Source organism: Triticum aestivum, chromosome 7A (assembly GCF_018294505.1).
Source record: "Triticum aestivum cultivar Chinese Spring chromosome 7A, IWGSC CS RefSeq v2.1, whole genome shotgun sequence".
NCBI classification, from domain to species: domain Eukaryota; kingdom Viridiplantae; phylum Streptophyta; class Magnoliopsida; order Poales; family Poaceae; genus Triticum; species Triticum aestivum.
The window spans coordinates 84233510-84248216 of record NC_057812.1 but is presented as its reverse complement, the minus strand read 5'-3'; the positions used below and the strand labels follow the sequence as shown (position 1 = coordinate 84248216).

Genomic DNA, 14707 nt, shown 5'->3' with positions numbered 1-14707 from the left:
AGAGAGAGAGAGAGAGAGAGAGAGAGAGAGTGGGGACAGAGAGATTGGTCGGGCATCGTTGGCATTTTTTTAGGGCACGGTTCTTTGCCGTCTACCAGCAGACGGGAAAGAGCCTAGCTAACGTATGTTAGTTTGGCCACTTTCTTTGCCGTCTGCTAGCGGACGGCAACGAAAGTGGTCGTTAGGTGGTCTTCGCTGGTGGGCCACCAAATCTGTTTTCCATCTGCTAGCGGACAGCAAAGAGCTGGCCGATGACAAACATGACCTTTGCCGTCAGCTTTCTTCAAACTGATGGCAAAGACATTCTTTACCTTCAACCAGCTAACGGCAAAGGGCTGGTTGACTCTGATTCCAGTAGTGTCGTTTGCTATTTTCCTTGAGAGAAGCAACTAGTGAAACCTACGGCCCCTAGGTCTCTTTCTCATATTATTTGCCTTTGCGAACTACTTTTATTTGCTTTTATTTTTAGATCTATTAAACCAAAAAACCAAAAATACCTTGCTGCAATTTATCTTTATTTATTTTGTTCGGGTTTGATCTATCAATATTTACAACTTATTCCCTTCCGCATGCCAATTTCTGGCACCGTTACCCAAAAGGGATTAACAACCTCTTTAACACGTCGGGTTGCGAGGTGTTGTTATTTGTGGGCAGGGGCTATTTATGTTGTGTTGCTTGGTTCTCCTACTGGTTCGATAATGATAACCCACAAGTATAGGGGATCACAACAGTTTTTGAGGGTAGAGTATTCAACCCAAATTTATTGATTCGACACAAGAGGAGCCAAAGAATATTCTCAAGTATTAGCAGTTGAGTTGTCAATTCAACCACACCTGAAAGACTTAATATCTTCAGCAAAGTATTTAGTAGCAAAGTAGTATGGAAGTAACGGTAACAGTGGCGAAAGTAACAGTAGCAGATTTGTAGTAATTGTAACAGTGGCAACGGAAAAGTAAATAAGCAAAGATCAATATGTGAAAAGCTTGTAGGCAATGGATCAGTGATGGATAATTATGTCGGATGTGATTCCTCATGCAACAGTTATAACATAGGGTGACACTGAACTAGCTCCAGTTCATCAATGTAATGTAGGCATGTATTTTGAATATAGTCATCTTATGGAAAAGAACTTGCATGACATCATTTGTCCTACCCTCCTGTGGCAGCGAGGTCCTATTGGAAACTAAGGGATATTAAGGCCTCCTTTTAATTGAGTATCGGAACAAAGCATTAACACTTAGTGAATACATGAATTCCTCAAACTATAGTCATCACTGAGATTGGTCCCGATTATTGTCACTTCGGGATTACCGGATCATAACACATAGTAGGTGACTATTGACTTGCAAAATAGGATCTAGAACTCACATATATTCATGAAAACATAATAGGCTCAGATCTGAAATCATGGCACTCGGGCCCTAGTGACAAGCATTAAGCATAGCAAAGTCATAGCAACATTAATCTCAGAACGTAATGGATACTAGGGATCAAACCCTAACAAAACTAACTCGATTACATGATAAATCTCATCCAACCCATCATCGTCCAGCAAGCCTACGATGGAATTACTCATGCACGGCGGTGAGCATCATGAAATTGGTGATGGAGGGTGGTTGATGATGACAACAACGGATTCCCCTCTCCGGAGCCTCGAACGAACTCTCGATCAGCCTTCCTGAGAGAGATTAGGGCTTGGCGGCGGCTCTGTATCGTAAAACACGATGAATCCTTCTCCCTGTTTTTTCTCCCCGAACGTGAATATATAGAGTTGGAGTTGAGGTTGGTGGAGGCTCAGGGGGCCCACGAGGCAGGGGGCGCGCCCTAGGGGAGCGCACCCTGCACCCTCGTGGACATGGTGTGGGCCCCCTGGTATTGATTCTTTCGCTAGTATTTTTTTATAAATTCCAAAACGTCTCTCCGTAAATTTCCACGTCATTTCGAGAACTTTTATTTCTGCACAAAAATAACACCATGGCAATTCTGCTGAAAACAGCGCCAGTCCGGGTTAGTTCCATTCAAATCATGCAAGTTAGAGTCCAAAACAAGGTCAAAAGTGTTTGGAAAAGTAGATACGATGGAGACGTATCAGATAACCTTGGTTTCATATCTGAGGGAAATACCTACCACCGTTGTGCTGCATCATCCCTTCCTCTTTGGGGAAATACCGACGTAGCTTCAAGCGGCATCAACGACCTCACGATGTTCCCGCCATATGTACCATGCTCCCACAACAATGGTTTCTTGGAGCCTGAGTTGTCCCAAGACCGGAGATTTATTCATCAGAAACATGAGTAGTTCTTCCAATATGACTGAACCCGAGCGATCTGTGAGAAGAGCAGAATCAATGAGATCATCTAGCCCCAGGGATTTCCATACTTGTTGTGCCCATGCACATGTGAAGGTGAGATGACGTATGTCTTCCAGCCTTGAATGATAGATCATACATTCTGGAGATACTCTGATGTGTCTATTCCTCAAGACACCAACCCCAGGTATGATTCCTTGTAGGGCACACCATACAAAGATTTTTATCTTGCTCGAAACTTGCAGCTTCCATAGGATCTCCCAAACAGGGTTATGTGATGAAGTTTCTGCTGGCTCTCTCCTCATCCTCGACCCAAACTGGTGTTCCCATTCTATGTAATACGCTGATCTGACTGAGAAACAATAACTCTTTGTGGCATGCCACGCCATAAAATCTTCCTGTTTGTGAAAGGATAATGGAATTTTGAGAATTCGATGTGCATCAATACTGAAGAAAATGTCTCGTACCAAATCTTCATCCCATCCTCCAGTTTCTGGGTTGATAATTACATTCACAGTAGACAGAAGGGTATTACCACGGGGTGTAATTACCTTCCTTGAAGTCCCTTGAGGAATCCAGTGATCCATCCAAATCTTTATCCTTTCGCCCGTCCCAACTTACCATATATGACCTGTTTTGAAGATTTGAAGACCCGCAATGATACTCTGCCACGTAAATGATGAGCCCTTCCTAGGACTTGCATTTAGTAGATTACCATCCGGATAATACTTCGCTTTGAGAACTTGTGCTCACAAGGTTTCTGGGTGTGTTATCAACCTCCAGCTCTGCTCCGCTAACATGGCCAGGTTGAACGCATGTAGATCTCGGAATCCCATACCCCCTTAATTTTTGGGAGGTACATCCTCCACCATGCAAACCAGTGCATCTTTTTTTGTTCTTCAGTGTCACCCCACCAGAAAGCTGACATTGCGTTAGTAATATCCCTACACACTTTCTTTGGGATTTTGAAAACTGCCATTGCAAACACTGGAATGGATTGGATAATGGCTTTTAGAAGAATTTCCTTCCCAACCATAGAATTTTTTTCTCTTTCCATCCTTTGAGCCTATCAATAATTCTTTCAACCAGATATTCAAAGCTATCACTTTTGTCAAGACCTACCATGGATGGTAATCCCAAGTATTTGTCAGAAATAGCCTCGGTCATGATATTTAGTTCATTGCAAATCTGAGCTTTCATATCCACTTTCACATTAAGACTGAAAAAATACCACTTTTCCCCACACTTACCATCTGGCCTGAACTTGCACAATATTCATCCAACACCCGCCTCAACGAGGTTGCATTAACCATGCCTGCTTTCATAAAGATAAGGGAATCATCAGCAAATAATAAATGTGAAACTAATGGTGCATTTCTGCACACCCGGACACCTTCAATGGCACGAACCTCCTCCTGTTGAGCTAGTGCTCTAGATAAACCTTTGGCACATATCAAAAACAAATAAGGTGACAAGGGATCTCCTTGCCTGAGCCCTCTGCTAGGGATAAATCCTTCAGTCTCTTGATCACTGAATGTGCATTTATATTTAACTGAGGTAACACATGCCATCAATAGTATTACTATCTCTCCATGGAAGCCTAACTGTATCAACATTTTTTCAAGGAATTTCTTCTCTATCCTGTCATATGCTTTTTGCATGTCTAGCTTCACAGCACAGTAACTAATCTTTCCCTTCTTCCTATTTTTTATTGCATGTATACTTTCATATACCAACAAGATGTTATCAGTAATGAGTCTACCAGGGACAAAAGCACTTTGTACTGGAGAGATGATATCATCAAGATGTAGTTTTAGCCTCAAAGCGATCATATTTGATACTACTTTGTAGAGAACATTACATAGGCTAATAGGTCTAAATTGAGAAATCTGGACCGACTTGTCAACTTTTGGAATTAAGACAATTGCCGTATCATTCCAGTATTACTTTTTCATCAATAGCCTTGAGAACCTCTGTAGTGAATACATCCCCAATAATGTGCCAACATTTTTTTTAAATATTGCACAAAGCCCATTCGTACCTAGCGCCTTCATGTCACCAATTCAGAACAAGGCCTTCTTTACCTCCTCGGCTGAATATGGTTTCAGAAATTCTTCGTTCATCTCTGCCGTGACTCGAGGTATCACTTTATTAATAAGGACATGATCTGGTTCATCAATCTTAGTAGTAAACAACCCGGCAAAGCAATCAGAGATAAGAGGATTCAAGTAAGCAGTGCCCTCACGCCATACTCCCTGGTCGTCTTTCAAACCTTTAATGCAGTTTTTCATTCGGCGGGCTGTAGCGAAATTGTGGAACTAGGAGTTGTTCCGGTCGCCATACTTCAGCCAGTAAATTCTGCTACGTTGGGCCCAATGCATTTCTTCCTGTTCCAATAATTTCTCTAGTTTTTCAGTGAGTTCTTTCTGTCGGGTCACATTTTCAGGTGACAACACGTCCCTGCTAACAGCTTCCAGTTCCCGCTGCACTCTTTTTAGTTTTTTTTGTAGAGTTACGGAGGACTATTTTACCCCAATGATGTAGTGACTTATGAACCTTAGTTAGTTTCCCCACTAGACCTTCCAATTGAGCTTCCGGCCCAAGGCCCAGCCATGCTTCCTCCTCAACCTGCCTGGAATTTGTCTCTTTAAGCCACCGTGCTTCGAAGCTAAGGACAGCCGGCCCAGAGTGCACATGGGCTGCTTCCTCCTCAAGATTTAAAACAAGTGGGCGATGATCCGACTTGCAGTATTCCAGGTGCTCGACCCTTGCTGCTGGGAACATAGTATTCCATGCATCATTAGAGACCACCCTATCAAGACATTCCCTAATCTGTCCTCGGTGCCATGTGAATTTATCCCCGAAGTACCCAAGATCAGATAGATTACAGTTCTCAAGGGCATCTCTGAAAGCTGCCATAAATAGAGCTGGTCTAGGGTTACCCCCATCCTTCTCAAAAGAGTACATGATATCATTGAGATCCCCTATTACCATCCAAGGCATGTCACATACTGCTTTAAGTTCTCTAAGCCGCTGCCATATCAAATGCTTATCTGCCCACTTGGGCTCGCCATACATTCCTGTAAAGCTCCAAAAGTTTTCTCAATGCCTTGCCATTTGACAATGCCACCATAGTTGAACAGTTTGAGGTGGTTCTTCTCCACTGAGTGCCACTTGGGAAATGACACAACAATCTGCTTCAAGAACTTGTGTCGAGCATCAATAACTCCTCCACCACATGAAGTTGGACAGTAGGGCCACAAAGTGTGACCTCGTGACCACTTCTCGCCGCAGGCGCAGCAAAGACCACGAGCACGCCTATAACAAAAGATTCCAACCCGGGTCACCATTTTCCGGGTCATCGCCACCGCTTCTTCCTGCAAACCAGCGAGAGCCACATTGGTATCGACGTCGCGTGCACGTTGCACCAGAACAGCAACACAAATGTCGTCGGGTTTAAGCCCATCAATGAACTGAGTAACAAAATACAAGGGATCCCAAGATTTGTCATGTGAAATTAAGCAGTTCATAGCAAAGATTAAACTGCTCTGTGGACTCACCAACGGTTCCCATATGCCAATCGAAGACGGGTAAAACGGTCGAAGTTGTTGCTCAAATTCTCTTCTCACACACCGCTCCCACAAAATCCTCCCAACCTCGCGCTGTAACCACACTGCAGCGGCGCTCCGACCGACATGACAGACCCGAAAATAAGACTCACTGTTCAGGCGCAGTTCCATGACATTTCTATTTTGTTTAGCGGAGCTTGCACTAGTTTAGCCTAACCTGGAAGTTTAGTTAATTAATAGCAGATATCCTTAATTAATTCCAACAAAGGGCGTTTGGTCTAGTGGTATGATTCTCGCTTTGGGTGCGAGAGGTCGCGAGTTCGATTCTCGCAACGCCCCCCGCCAATTTTCTTCTCTGTTTGCCTTTTTTTTCTTCCTCTCTACTTCTTCTTACCTCTAATTGCTTCAGTGAATTCCTTGCCACTCGGATCACTGTTCGGAAATAGGCTGGAATTTCTATTAGCTCACACTAGATCCATCTAATATATGTCCTCCAAAGTTTCTCTCGAACTGAAACATATCATATTATATGCAATCTTGTTTTTTCTTTATTAATCAAGTTTGTCAGCATGCTGTATGTGTTACAAATTCTGTTTCTCTGGAACTAAAACAAATCACATTATATACCACTCTTTTTTTTCTTCTCTTTATTTATCAAGTTTATCAGCATGTTGTATTTGTTACAAATTTTGCAGTGCACTTGTGGTGGAACCAAGTCCTAGACTTGGCACAAGTGTTCTCATTTTTCAAAATTATTATAGGCTCACAAGCTCGGGCCAGTACATATTTTCTGAGATTTAGATCAATCATAGAACGGCTGCCACTGACAAGCAGGGATCATCGTCAGCATTGACAACAACTCGGTGCACAACGCTCTCGTACCTTCGGTTCTTATGGTCTGAATGAGGGTAAAAAACAGGTAACATAATGTAGATAAAGAAATCAATCGTGTGAAAAGATAATAGAATGTGCATACTCACCAACAGTGGACATGAAGCATAAAAATGAACGCTAGATAAACTGGGATTAATTAGGCCATCTAAACACAAGCAAATTGTGTCATGATTCTAAATCACTACATTACGTGCTGCCATGCCAAATGACTGTAACGGTTGGCGCAATGAAGTTGACTACAAAATTGTTTCGGATGGTTTTTTAGGTACTGGAACACCAAGCAGTGCCTTCTTAAACTATTAGGTTTTATTCCTACCAGTATTCCGACATTAGCTCATTTTCATCAAATTCATACGAGCTAGTCAAAACAGATGACTTTTTTTTTGCGAGAAGTCAAAACATATTTGGGCAAAGCAATTGGAACATACACGAAAATATTGAATTGAAGTCATCAAGAATAGAACAATGCATTATAAATATGTATGTTTATCAGATCGTACAAGTCATTTTTTTTTGCGAGAGAGATCGTACAAGTCATAACCTCGCAAAACATAATTACCGCATCTACACTACATTGATTACATTATTACAAGAACAAAAACTGCTACATAAAATTGCCTAGCCGAGTACTACTGTACTGGTGATCTTGCCTCTTTAGTGAAGGAAATTTACAATCAAAGATCAAGGAAAATTACAATACAAGTACTGTTTAGCAGCTGAGGTTCCATTTTCTGTTTTCACATCACGTAGTACTGATCAGATCGTTACAGCGCCCAGGCTCTAGGTGTGGTTCGTTCTAAACTACTCCTAGAACGAAGGGAGTACTCCATATGAAGTGAGACTTAGGAATTACTACAAAACAGTATAACAAAGCCACCTACGAGCCACCACAGTGATTTGACGTTGTCAGCCGTCGGATTCAGCATAGAATCGACCCAGATTGTTCCGTTACTCCCCCATCCAGCGCCCAACGTTTTCACTGCATCGCGCCCTGCTGAACGTGCCCTGCTTGACCGGGCCGTTCAGAGGCCGAATGCGCGCAAAGGCCCGGTAAGGGAAAACTGCCATCCATCCCAAGGAACCGCTCGTTCCCCGCAGCGGCAGCGCGCCTTGCCGCCCCATCGCCATTCCTCCCGCTTCCGCGCTTCTCCACGTGCACCCGGGCCTGGGCACCTTCTCTTCTTCCTCCTTAGGCTCTGACCAAGGACGATTACGGGAGGAATACCATGGACAATCATTCCATCAATCAATTGGCGCCCGCCTAGAATTTCTGGTAGCGAAGAGGCTGGGTCGGCAACGCGTGCATGATCCAGCTTAGGCTGGTCACAATGGGCAAGAACATAAGCTAGTAACTTACACACTTCTCTAGACTATGTTACTATCTTCATAGTGGGTAGGAACATCTATGTAGTGTCATGCAACAATGTATTTATTAGGTTATAGACTCATTGTTTCTTGGAGTGTGTGATGTTCCGGTAACTTAGCTAGTTACCACAAGCACCTCTCTCTTCATTAAATATGTGCCACATAAACAAAGTTGTATTGAAGTGTGTGATGTTACTCCTAAGTTCCTCCCATTGTGACTAGCCTTATATTATGTTTCATTACTTCCGCCTTATTTCTCGTGTCTGACCTCCCGCTGTTCATCATCCAAATTCCTTGCTTACATACTTCTACTTGTTTCAGGAATGAGGAGTGTTACAATTTTCTCATGTCAGTAATTACTGGGTGTCAGATCTTGTGTTTTGAATTTCGGCCGGAAAAAAGGGATTTCAGCCGAATTTCGGCCATCTCGGCCTGAGGCAGAAAATATCTTCCGGCGAAAAAAATAGATTTTGGTTAAATTATGGTCAACTTTCAGCCAAATTCTGGTCAAATTTCGGCCGAATTTTTTTAAAATGACTGAAACTTGGCCATCTCGGCCTAGGGCGAAAAATTTCACAAACCGAAAATCAAAACACAGATCTCAGATCAGAGCTTTATTTGCAAGAAAGGCTTCTTCTTTCTCGTAATTAATTATTAACCCTTTGCACCTTTTTAACTTGCTATGTATTGTGGGCTCTCTCTTCACTTTTATTTCAATCGCCGTATTCTTTTCTATCGTCGGTTGTGCTCTATTTTTTAATGTTCATAGTTCATGTGTGCCACACGGCATACCCCACTAGCATAAAACGCCTAAACATTCTCGAGTACACGATCAAGGAGCCGATGGTTGTTTGTGTCTAATAAAATTTATTTTCTTTCTAGCAAGTTTCAGCACGGCTTGATCTATCTGCATCGCAGCAGCAGAATAACACTCACACAGTTAAGGGTATACATTCACACTGTCCCCATATACATGCAGTAAGTTATTGTGCCTGATTTTTTGTATGCTTGAACTAGAAAGTATCAACTGAACACGAGATGTCTAGGTCTCAGGAGCAACAAAGTCAAAATGCTTGTTTTTGTTGTTGTGAACTGTTTTTTTGTACCGGAAAGAAAAAAACCCTTGTTGCTCCCAAGGCCAAGGATCATAAAAAAAATTGAAAACAGATGGATGCATACATACAATTGTTTTCTTCTTCCTAGATCTAGCACTTCATGAAGCATTTGTTTCAGGGTAGCTTCATCTTGCATTTCGTAAGCATATTGTTCACCAAAGACATCATCTTCGCGTTGTCCTCCTTCAAGCGCCATCACTCTAGCAGAGATATTAGCAAATGACTCTGGATCATGCCACCTCCCAAAAGATCAGCCACTGGCCTGAATACACATGCTGAACATAGGCAAAAGTGACTCAAATTTATTTGATATTTCGAGCCATGGATTTCCCAAATTGACATTCCTAATAGGATGCCCTGTAACCCTAATACCTCCTACAATATCTCCTCGTGCTGCGGGAGAACACTGATGGTTCTAGTGATTGTTGCATGCCAGCAACGACCACGTCGATCCGTTCCATAATTTGAATTATTCAAAATTATCATCCCAAATCCACACCCAACACTGTAATTTTGAACCTTTCAATTTTCTCGAATTTTTTCAATGACTCAATTTTCTCAAACATTTGTTCTTTTGTTAATATTGGCGGGCGCAGCAATGCGCGCCTCCATGTTCTAGTATAATTAGAGAGGAGATGGCATTTGAACCTGGTCCCCGGATCCTTTGCTTGGCACACCACCGCCGTCGCCGCCACTTGCCTTCCACGGTTCTGCCCTTCACCCTCGCCCTGGTTTGGCTGGCATTCTTGGGAATGAAACGTCAAACGTCGCATTGGTAAGTGCACAAAATGGAGAAATATGGCATGTGGCGTTGTAGGTTACCTTTTTTAGCACCATTGTAGGTTACTACCTCCGTCTTGATTTATTGGTCCATTTTCTATTTTGTGTCAAATTTTGACCATTGGCTTAATTAGCAAAATATTAATGCATGTCACAAAAAATTATATCGTTGGGTTAATATTTGAACATATTTTCTGATAATATTATTTTTGCTATGTATAACTTATATTTTATTGGTTATAATATGATCAAAATATGACCCTATATACGAGCGGACTAATAAATCGGGACGGTGGTAGTACTAGGTTATGTTGGGCTCTGGGCAATGGAAGATTCATTCTTAAAACATTGGCATGCAATAAAACCGGTTGCCGTGACAGAAAACAATTAGTTCTAGGGCATGTTCACTTACTTCTATTGTGGTTGTCAGTTCTCAATTGACGCATTGCATTGTTTCTTTTCATATTGTTATGGGTTATAATCTGGAATTCAATGAAGAAGATAAAATAGAGAAATGCTTTAATATCGCGAAGAATCATAAGGGGTGACATGGATGGCTAAGAGTCCATGTTGACTCACGTTGACTATATTATATGAGACAATTGGAACATATATGAGTAATATTTTAGAAAACAAATCCAAAAAAGCGATTGATTACTTCGAGAGCCTCAAATCATGAATGATTCGAAGAACGTTATTCGTGATGACCCAACGTCTCTCGGTGCTTTCGTGACCTTCTCCTTGGCCAATGCCAACCTCCCGCTTCGTGTCTCCCATTTATCACACATCTACAGCGTTGCCTTCTTCTTGACATCTCCCCTTCACTACACTCCATCAGCAGCCTCGCCTTCTTCTCCACCTCCTCGACCTTCACAAGCTCCTTGTTGTACCCCTCGATCACCACTCTGACTTGCATATGTCCAACCGGGTAGACCGAAGGATGAATGTAATTTTATAATCAGATCCTCAAAGAATTTGGTGAATGCCATCAACATCAATCCGCTGACAGCCACCGCTGGAGCAGCCATCTCCTTCGCCAATGCTATCCTCCCCCTGAGCTTCTCCCCTTCATATAAATCTGTCATCAACTTCTTCTCATCTCCTATGTCATCGCAAGCTCCTCGTCTTACTCCTCCATCACCAGTGTGACCTTCATATCGTCCACCATGAACATAATTCTGTAATAAACTTTATATAAAATTTTAATTTCTATTTGAGGGGAAATGATCAATGCACACCACATCAGCCTAGTAATTTTCCTCCTAGGCATGCATTATATATCTTTCTTTACTCTCACCCTACGTGAAGAGTAAGCACCGTCTTTCTTCACGAAAATTGGTGATTAAATGATGCATGTTAATGTGATTAGATACTAAAATTGACAATTGAATCTATAATTACCTACTAATAAAGAAAATAGGTATTCTTGGTCCGTCATGCTATTTTGCAAAAGCCCCCTGATGTTTCTAATAATCAACCCGCAATCCACTTTTAAATCTCATTCTCGCTTTGTGGAAAACCCCCATCATATTTTTCATAATTAACCTGTAGGCCAATTTTATGTCATATTTTTGTTTTTGCAGGAAACCACCTGATAATTCAGTTAATCAACCCCGCAGTGCATATCAAATGCTTTTTAAAAATATGCATATCTTTTAAACCCTAGCTCCAAATTTAACATGTTATATAGTATAATTTAATTAGAAAATTGTGTAGAATCTAAATACTATGTTGTTTAAAAATGTTATTTAGAGTGCAATCTTAATCAATAGCATATGATCCTACTTTCTTTTGTACCAGTGCCTATCCAGATTATCCAGATTGGAAATGAACACCTCAGAAAAACCAGGATTGGAGACAAAGAAACCATCCATAACCACGCATGCACGCCTCGCCAAAACCTCACATGAAAAAAAGTAGATTTCTCATCTTATACCAAGAGAGAGACACCTTAGGATTGACAACATTCAAACGTGTTGTGATTGTGTGAGCACTGAGGCGACGATTGAAGAGGGTGAGAAAGAGGATAAGTGGCAAACACAAATGGGATGCCATGTGTTGAAAGAAAGGACATGAAACTATTAGGGTCTTGACTCGGAATTATTGGGTTAGGGGAATGTGATAATTTTTTCTTCTGTTGCAACGCACGAGCACTTTTGTTAGTCAATACTTATTGATCTATCAAAGAAAACATGTTTTTAGCTGATACTCCCTCCGTTCCAAATTACTCGTCGTGGTTTTAGTTTAAATTTGAACTAAAACCACGACGAGTAATTTGGAACGGAGGGAGTACAAAGAAAAGGTGGGCCAGAGGCGGTTCTCAAGGAAATCAGTGGAAGAATGAGAAAATAAAAAAACGGAGAGGGTGGGGGTGTGGAGGTAAGACGAAAAAAGGGCTAACCACACAACCCTATGTATTTTTTGTGTAGAAGAAAATATATACATACATTTAACTACACAATTTTGAATTGACAACTTAATTTTTTTTTGAAATTGACTACATGCGTTATTTTTGCGCGAAACCGTCACGGCCATAATTCATACCCCGATGGTATTGTGTATTAATCCAAGAAACAACATCAAACTTACATGAGCATCTAAAACACATCTACGCAACATAAACATTCTACAAACCATTATAACTTTGTGACTCAATTTTTTCAGAACCTAGAGGCAAATTATATCTAAATCGATAGGGCTAGCAGTATGATTTAATCTTGATTACATGACTTTTTTTATACGAAAGTACATTAGATCAACACAAATATGTAATCCGGAAGCCTAGATCGATGTTGACCAAGGAACTATACAGCGAGAACATCTTGTGGATGTCAGCTGGCTCCTACACCGGTACATGCAGTACTTCCATTGGCTTCAGTTCCAAGAGAAGTATGATCGAGCTAATCATGTCCCATGCTTAAGGTACTACTGTAGACGTAAGAAACCAGGAGTAGTATAGTCTTTCTACTTTACGATTGGGAAAGCCATTATAGTATCTCCCATGCTTCCATGGAGACGCCAAATGTCCTTGGTTTGGCAAAGATGCGTGTCAGTTGGACGCATGAATTGCCTTGGGGAGAACTGCCATCGCCACCTTGGGAGCAGGAAGGGCACAACACTCTGGCACCACCATGCCCACCACCACCTGACCTCCACCGTCTTGTTCAACCATGGCAGCCACGGCGCATTCGTGTATGATGTCCAGCAGCACCGTCTCCAGGTCCTTGAAGTCGGCCCACCCGCGCACGTCTGCGCGGACGGCCCGCCGGTCTCCGGCGATGAGGTCCCACACGGGGTAGCCCTTCCTGGGCATCATATAGTCTCGCTCGGCCAGCTTTAGGGTAGGGCAGTAGTCGCCCCTGCCGTCGCCGAGGTACACCACTCTACTCGGCCTCCTCATCCCCGCCACCGCCGCCACCGACAGTTCTTGCAGCATCTGCTCCATCACCTTGCCCTGAATTTTTGCCACGACAAAATGAATGGAATATTTCATTTCAGGCAAAAAAAGAGCGAAATCTACGTAGCAACGAAGTGTCTGGTGCGTCACCTTGCACATGTTGGGAGGGCAGGTGGCGAGGGCGCAGCCGTGGCTGCTACAAGAGCCGTGACGGAAGTCGTGGTGCGGGGTGATTCTGAGGCGGCCGCCGGCGTCGACGCTGGCCGGGTTGGTGCTGATCTCCGAGAAGTAGCCGGCCAGACCGTGGTGCGCAAGGACGGTGTCGATGAAAAATGCGTTGGCGTCGCTGAGGATCCGCAGCTCGCAGCCGAGAGCCTGCGCGGTCTTGATGGCCGCCACGACGTGACGGGACAGAGGCGCCGTCCTGATGCTTCCCGCGATCTCGTCCATCGATTTGCCTTGAGAGTGCAACTCGCCCATCATGGCGTCCTTTTAAAAAAGAACGCAACAATTCCATGCATAAAATATCGCGACCTTTCTGCGTTACGTGCGCGCGCACTCCACGAAATTTTAAACAATTTAGAGTGAAATGCGCACTGCAGCAGCTGCTGAGATTTGGTTTGCAAAAGGGTCATAAGTGATATCTAAGACCAGAGCAATCATTGGAACGATTACCAGGTGCATTAGCGACACAAAAAAGGCATCACGTACGATGCGAAGAAACAGAGGCTTACGATGGCCGAGTTCCATGGGAGGTGGAGCAGGAGCTCGTCAAACCGCTGGCTGGCGCCCAGGGCGTCGACGACCCAGTTGTCGCTGTCGCAGTCGATGATGGTCTTGTCGAAGTCGAAGACGACCACCACGCCTGCGTCATTGCTGGCGGCCATTGTTGCACCTCGGAGATATCTAATTGAACCAGAGGAGCTGAGTATGTACGTATGGAGAGAGCAATATGAATATGATGGTGTGGTCGGATCGAGCGCCACGGCCGACGTATTTATAGCGGCCGGCGGGCGACCTTGGTAGGCCATGAATCGAAATGGCGAACGGAAACTATTGCTAATAGAATATTGATTAATAGGCACGGCAGCGTCGTAATGCGTCGTGATGCAGTCCGCAGTTCTGCGAGATCTGGCTTTTCTCCCCCCCTTTCCACTCCCGCGGGTGGGTTAAATTTGGGAGGCGCACCAGCTAATGGAGGCCGGATTTGATTACTAATTGCCAGGATTGTTCTTGGGAATATTCCGGGAGCGGGCGACAGAGGGTATGTGTTTTCCTT

At 43.2% G+C, this 14707-nt stretch overlaps 1 protein-coding gene and 1 non-coding gene across 2 annotated transcripts; one reads left to right on the top strand and one right to left on the bottom strand.

Moving 5' to 3' along the window:
* The first annotated feature begins 6144 nt into the window (after positions 1–6144).
* Positions 6145–6216, top strand: TRNAP-UGG (transfer RNA proline (anticodon UGG)). Its single transcript has one exon. It is a non-coding gene; the product is annotated as a tRNA-Pro (tRNA).
* Positions 6217–12561: 6345 nt separating this feature from the next.
* On the bottom strand, positions 12562–14379 carry LOC123152356 (inorganic pyrophosphatase 2). Its single transcript, XM_044571924.1, has 3 exons — positions 14163–14379; positions 13579–13917; positions 12562–13485 (listed from the first exon to the last, which is right to left on the bottom strand). The coding sequence occupies exons 1-3, from the start codon at positions 14313–14315 to the stop codon at positions 13081–13083; spliced, it is 897 nt and encodes a 298-aa protein (XP_044427859.1). The 5' UTR covers positions 14316–14379; the 3' UTR covers positions 12562–13080.
* Positions 14380–14707: the final 328 nt, after the last annotated feature.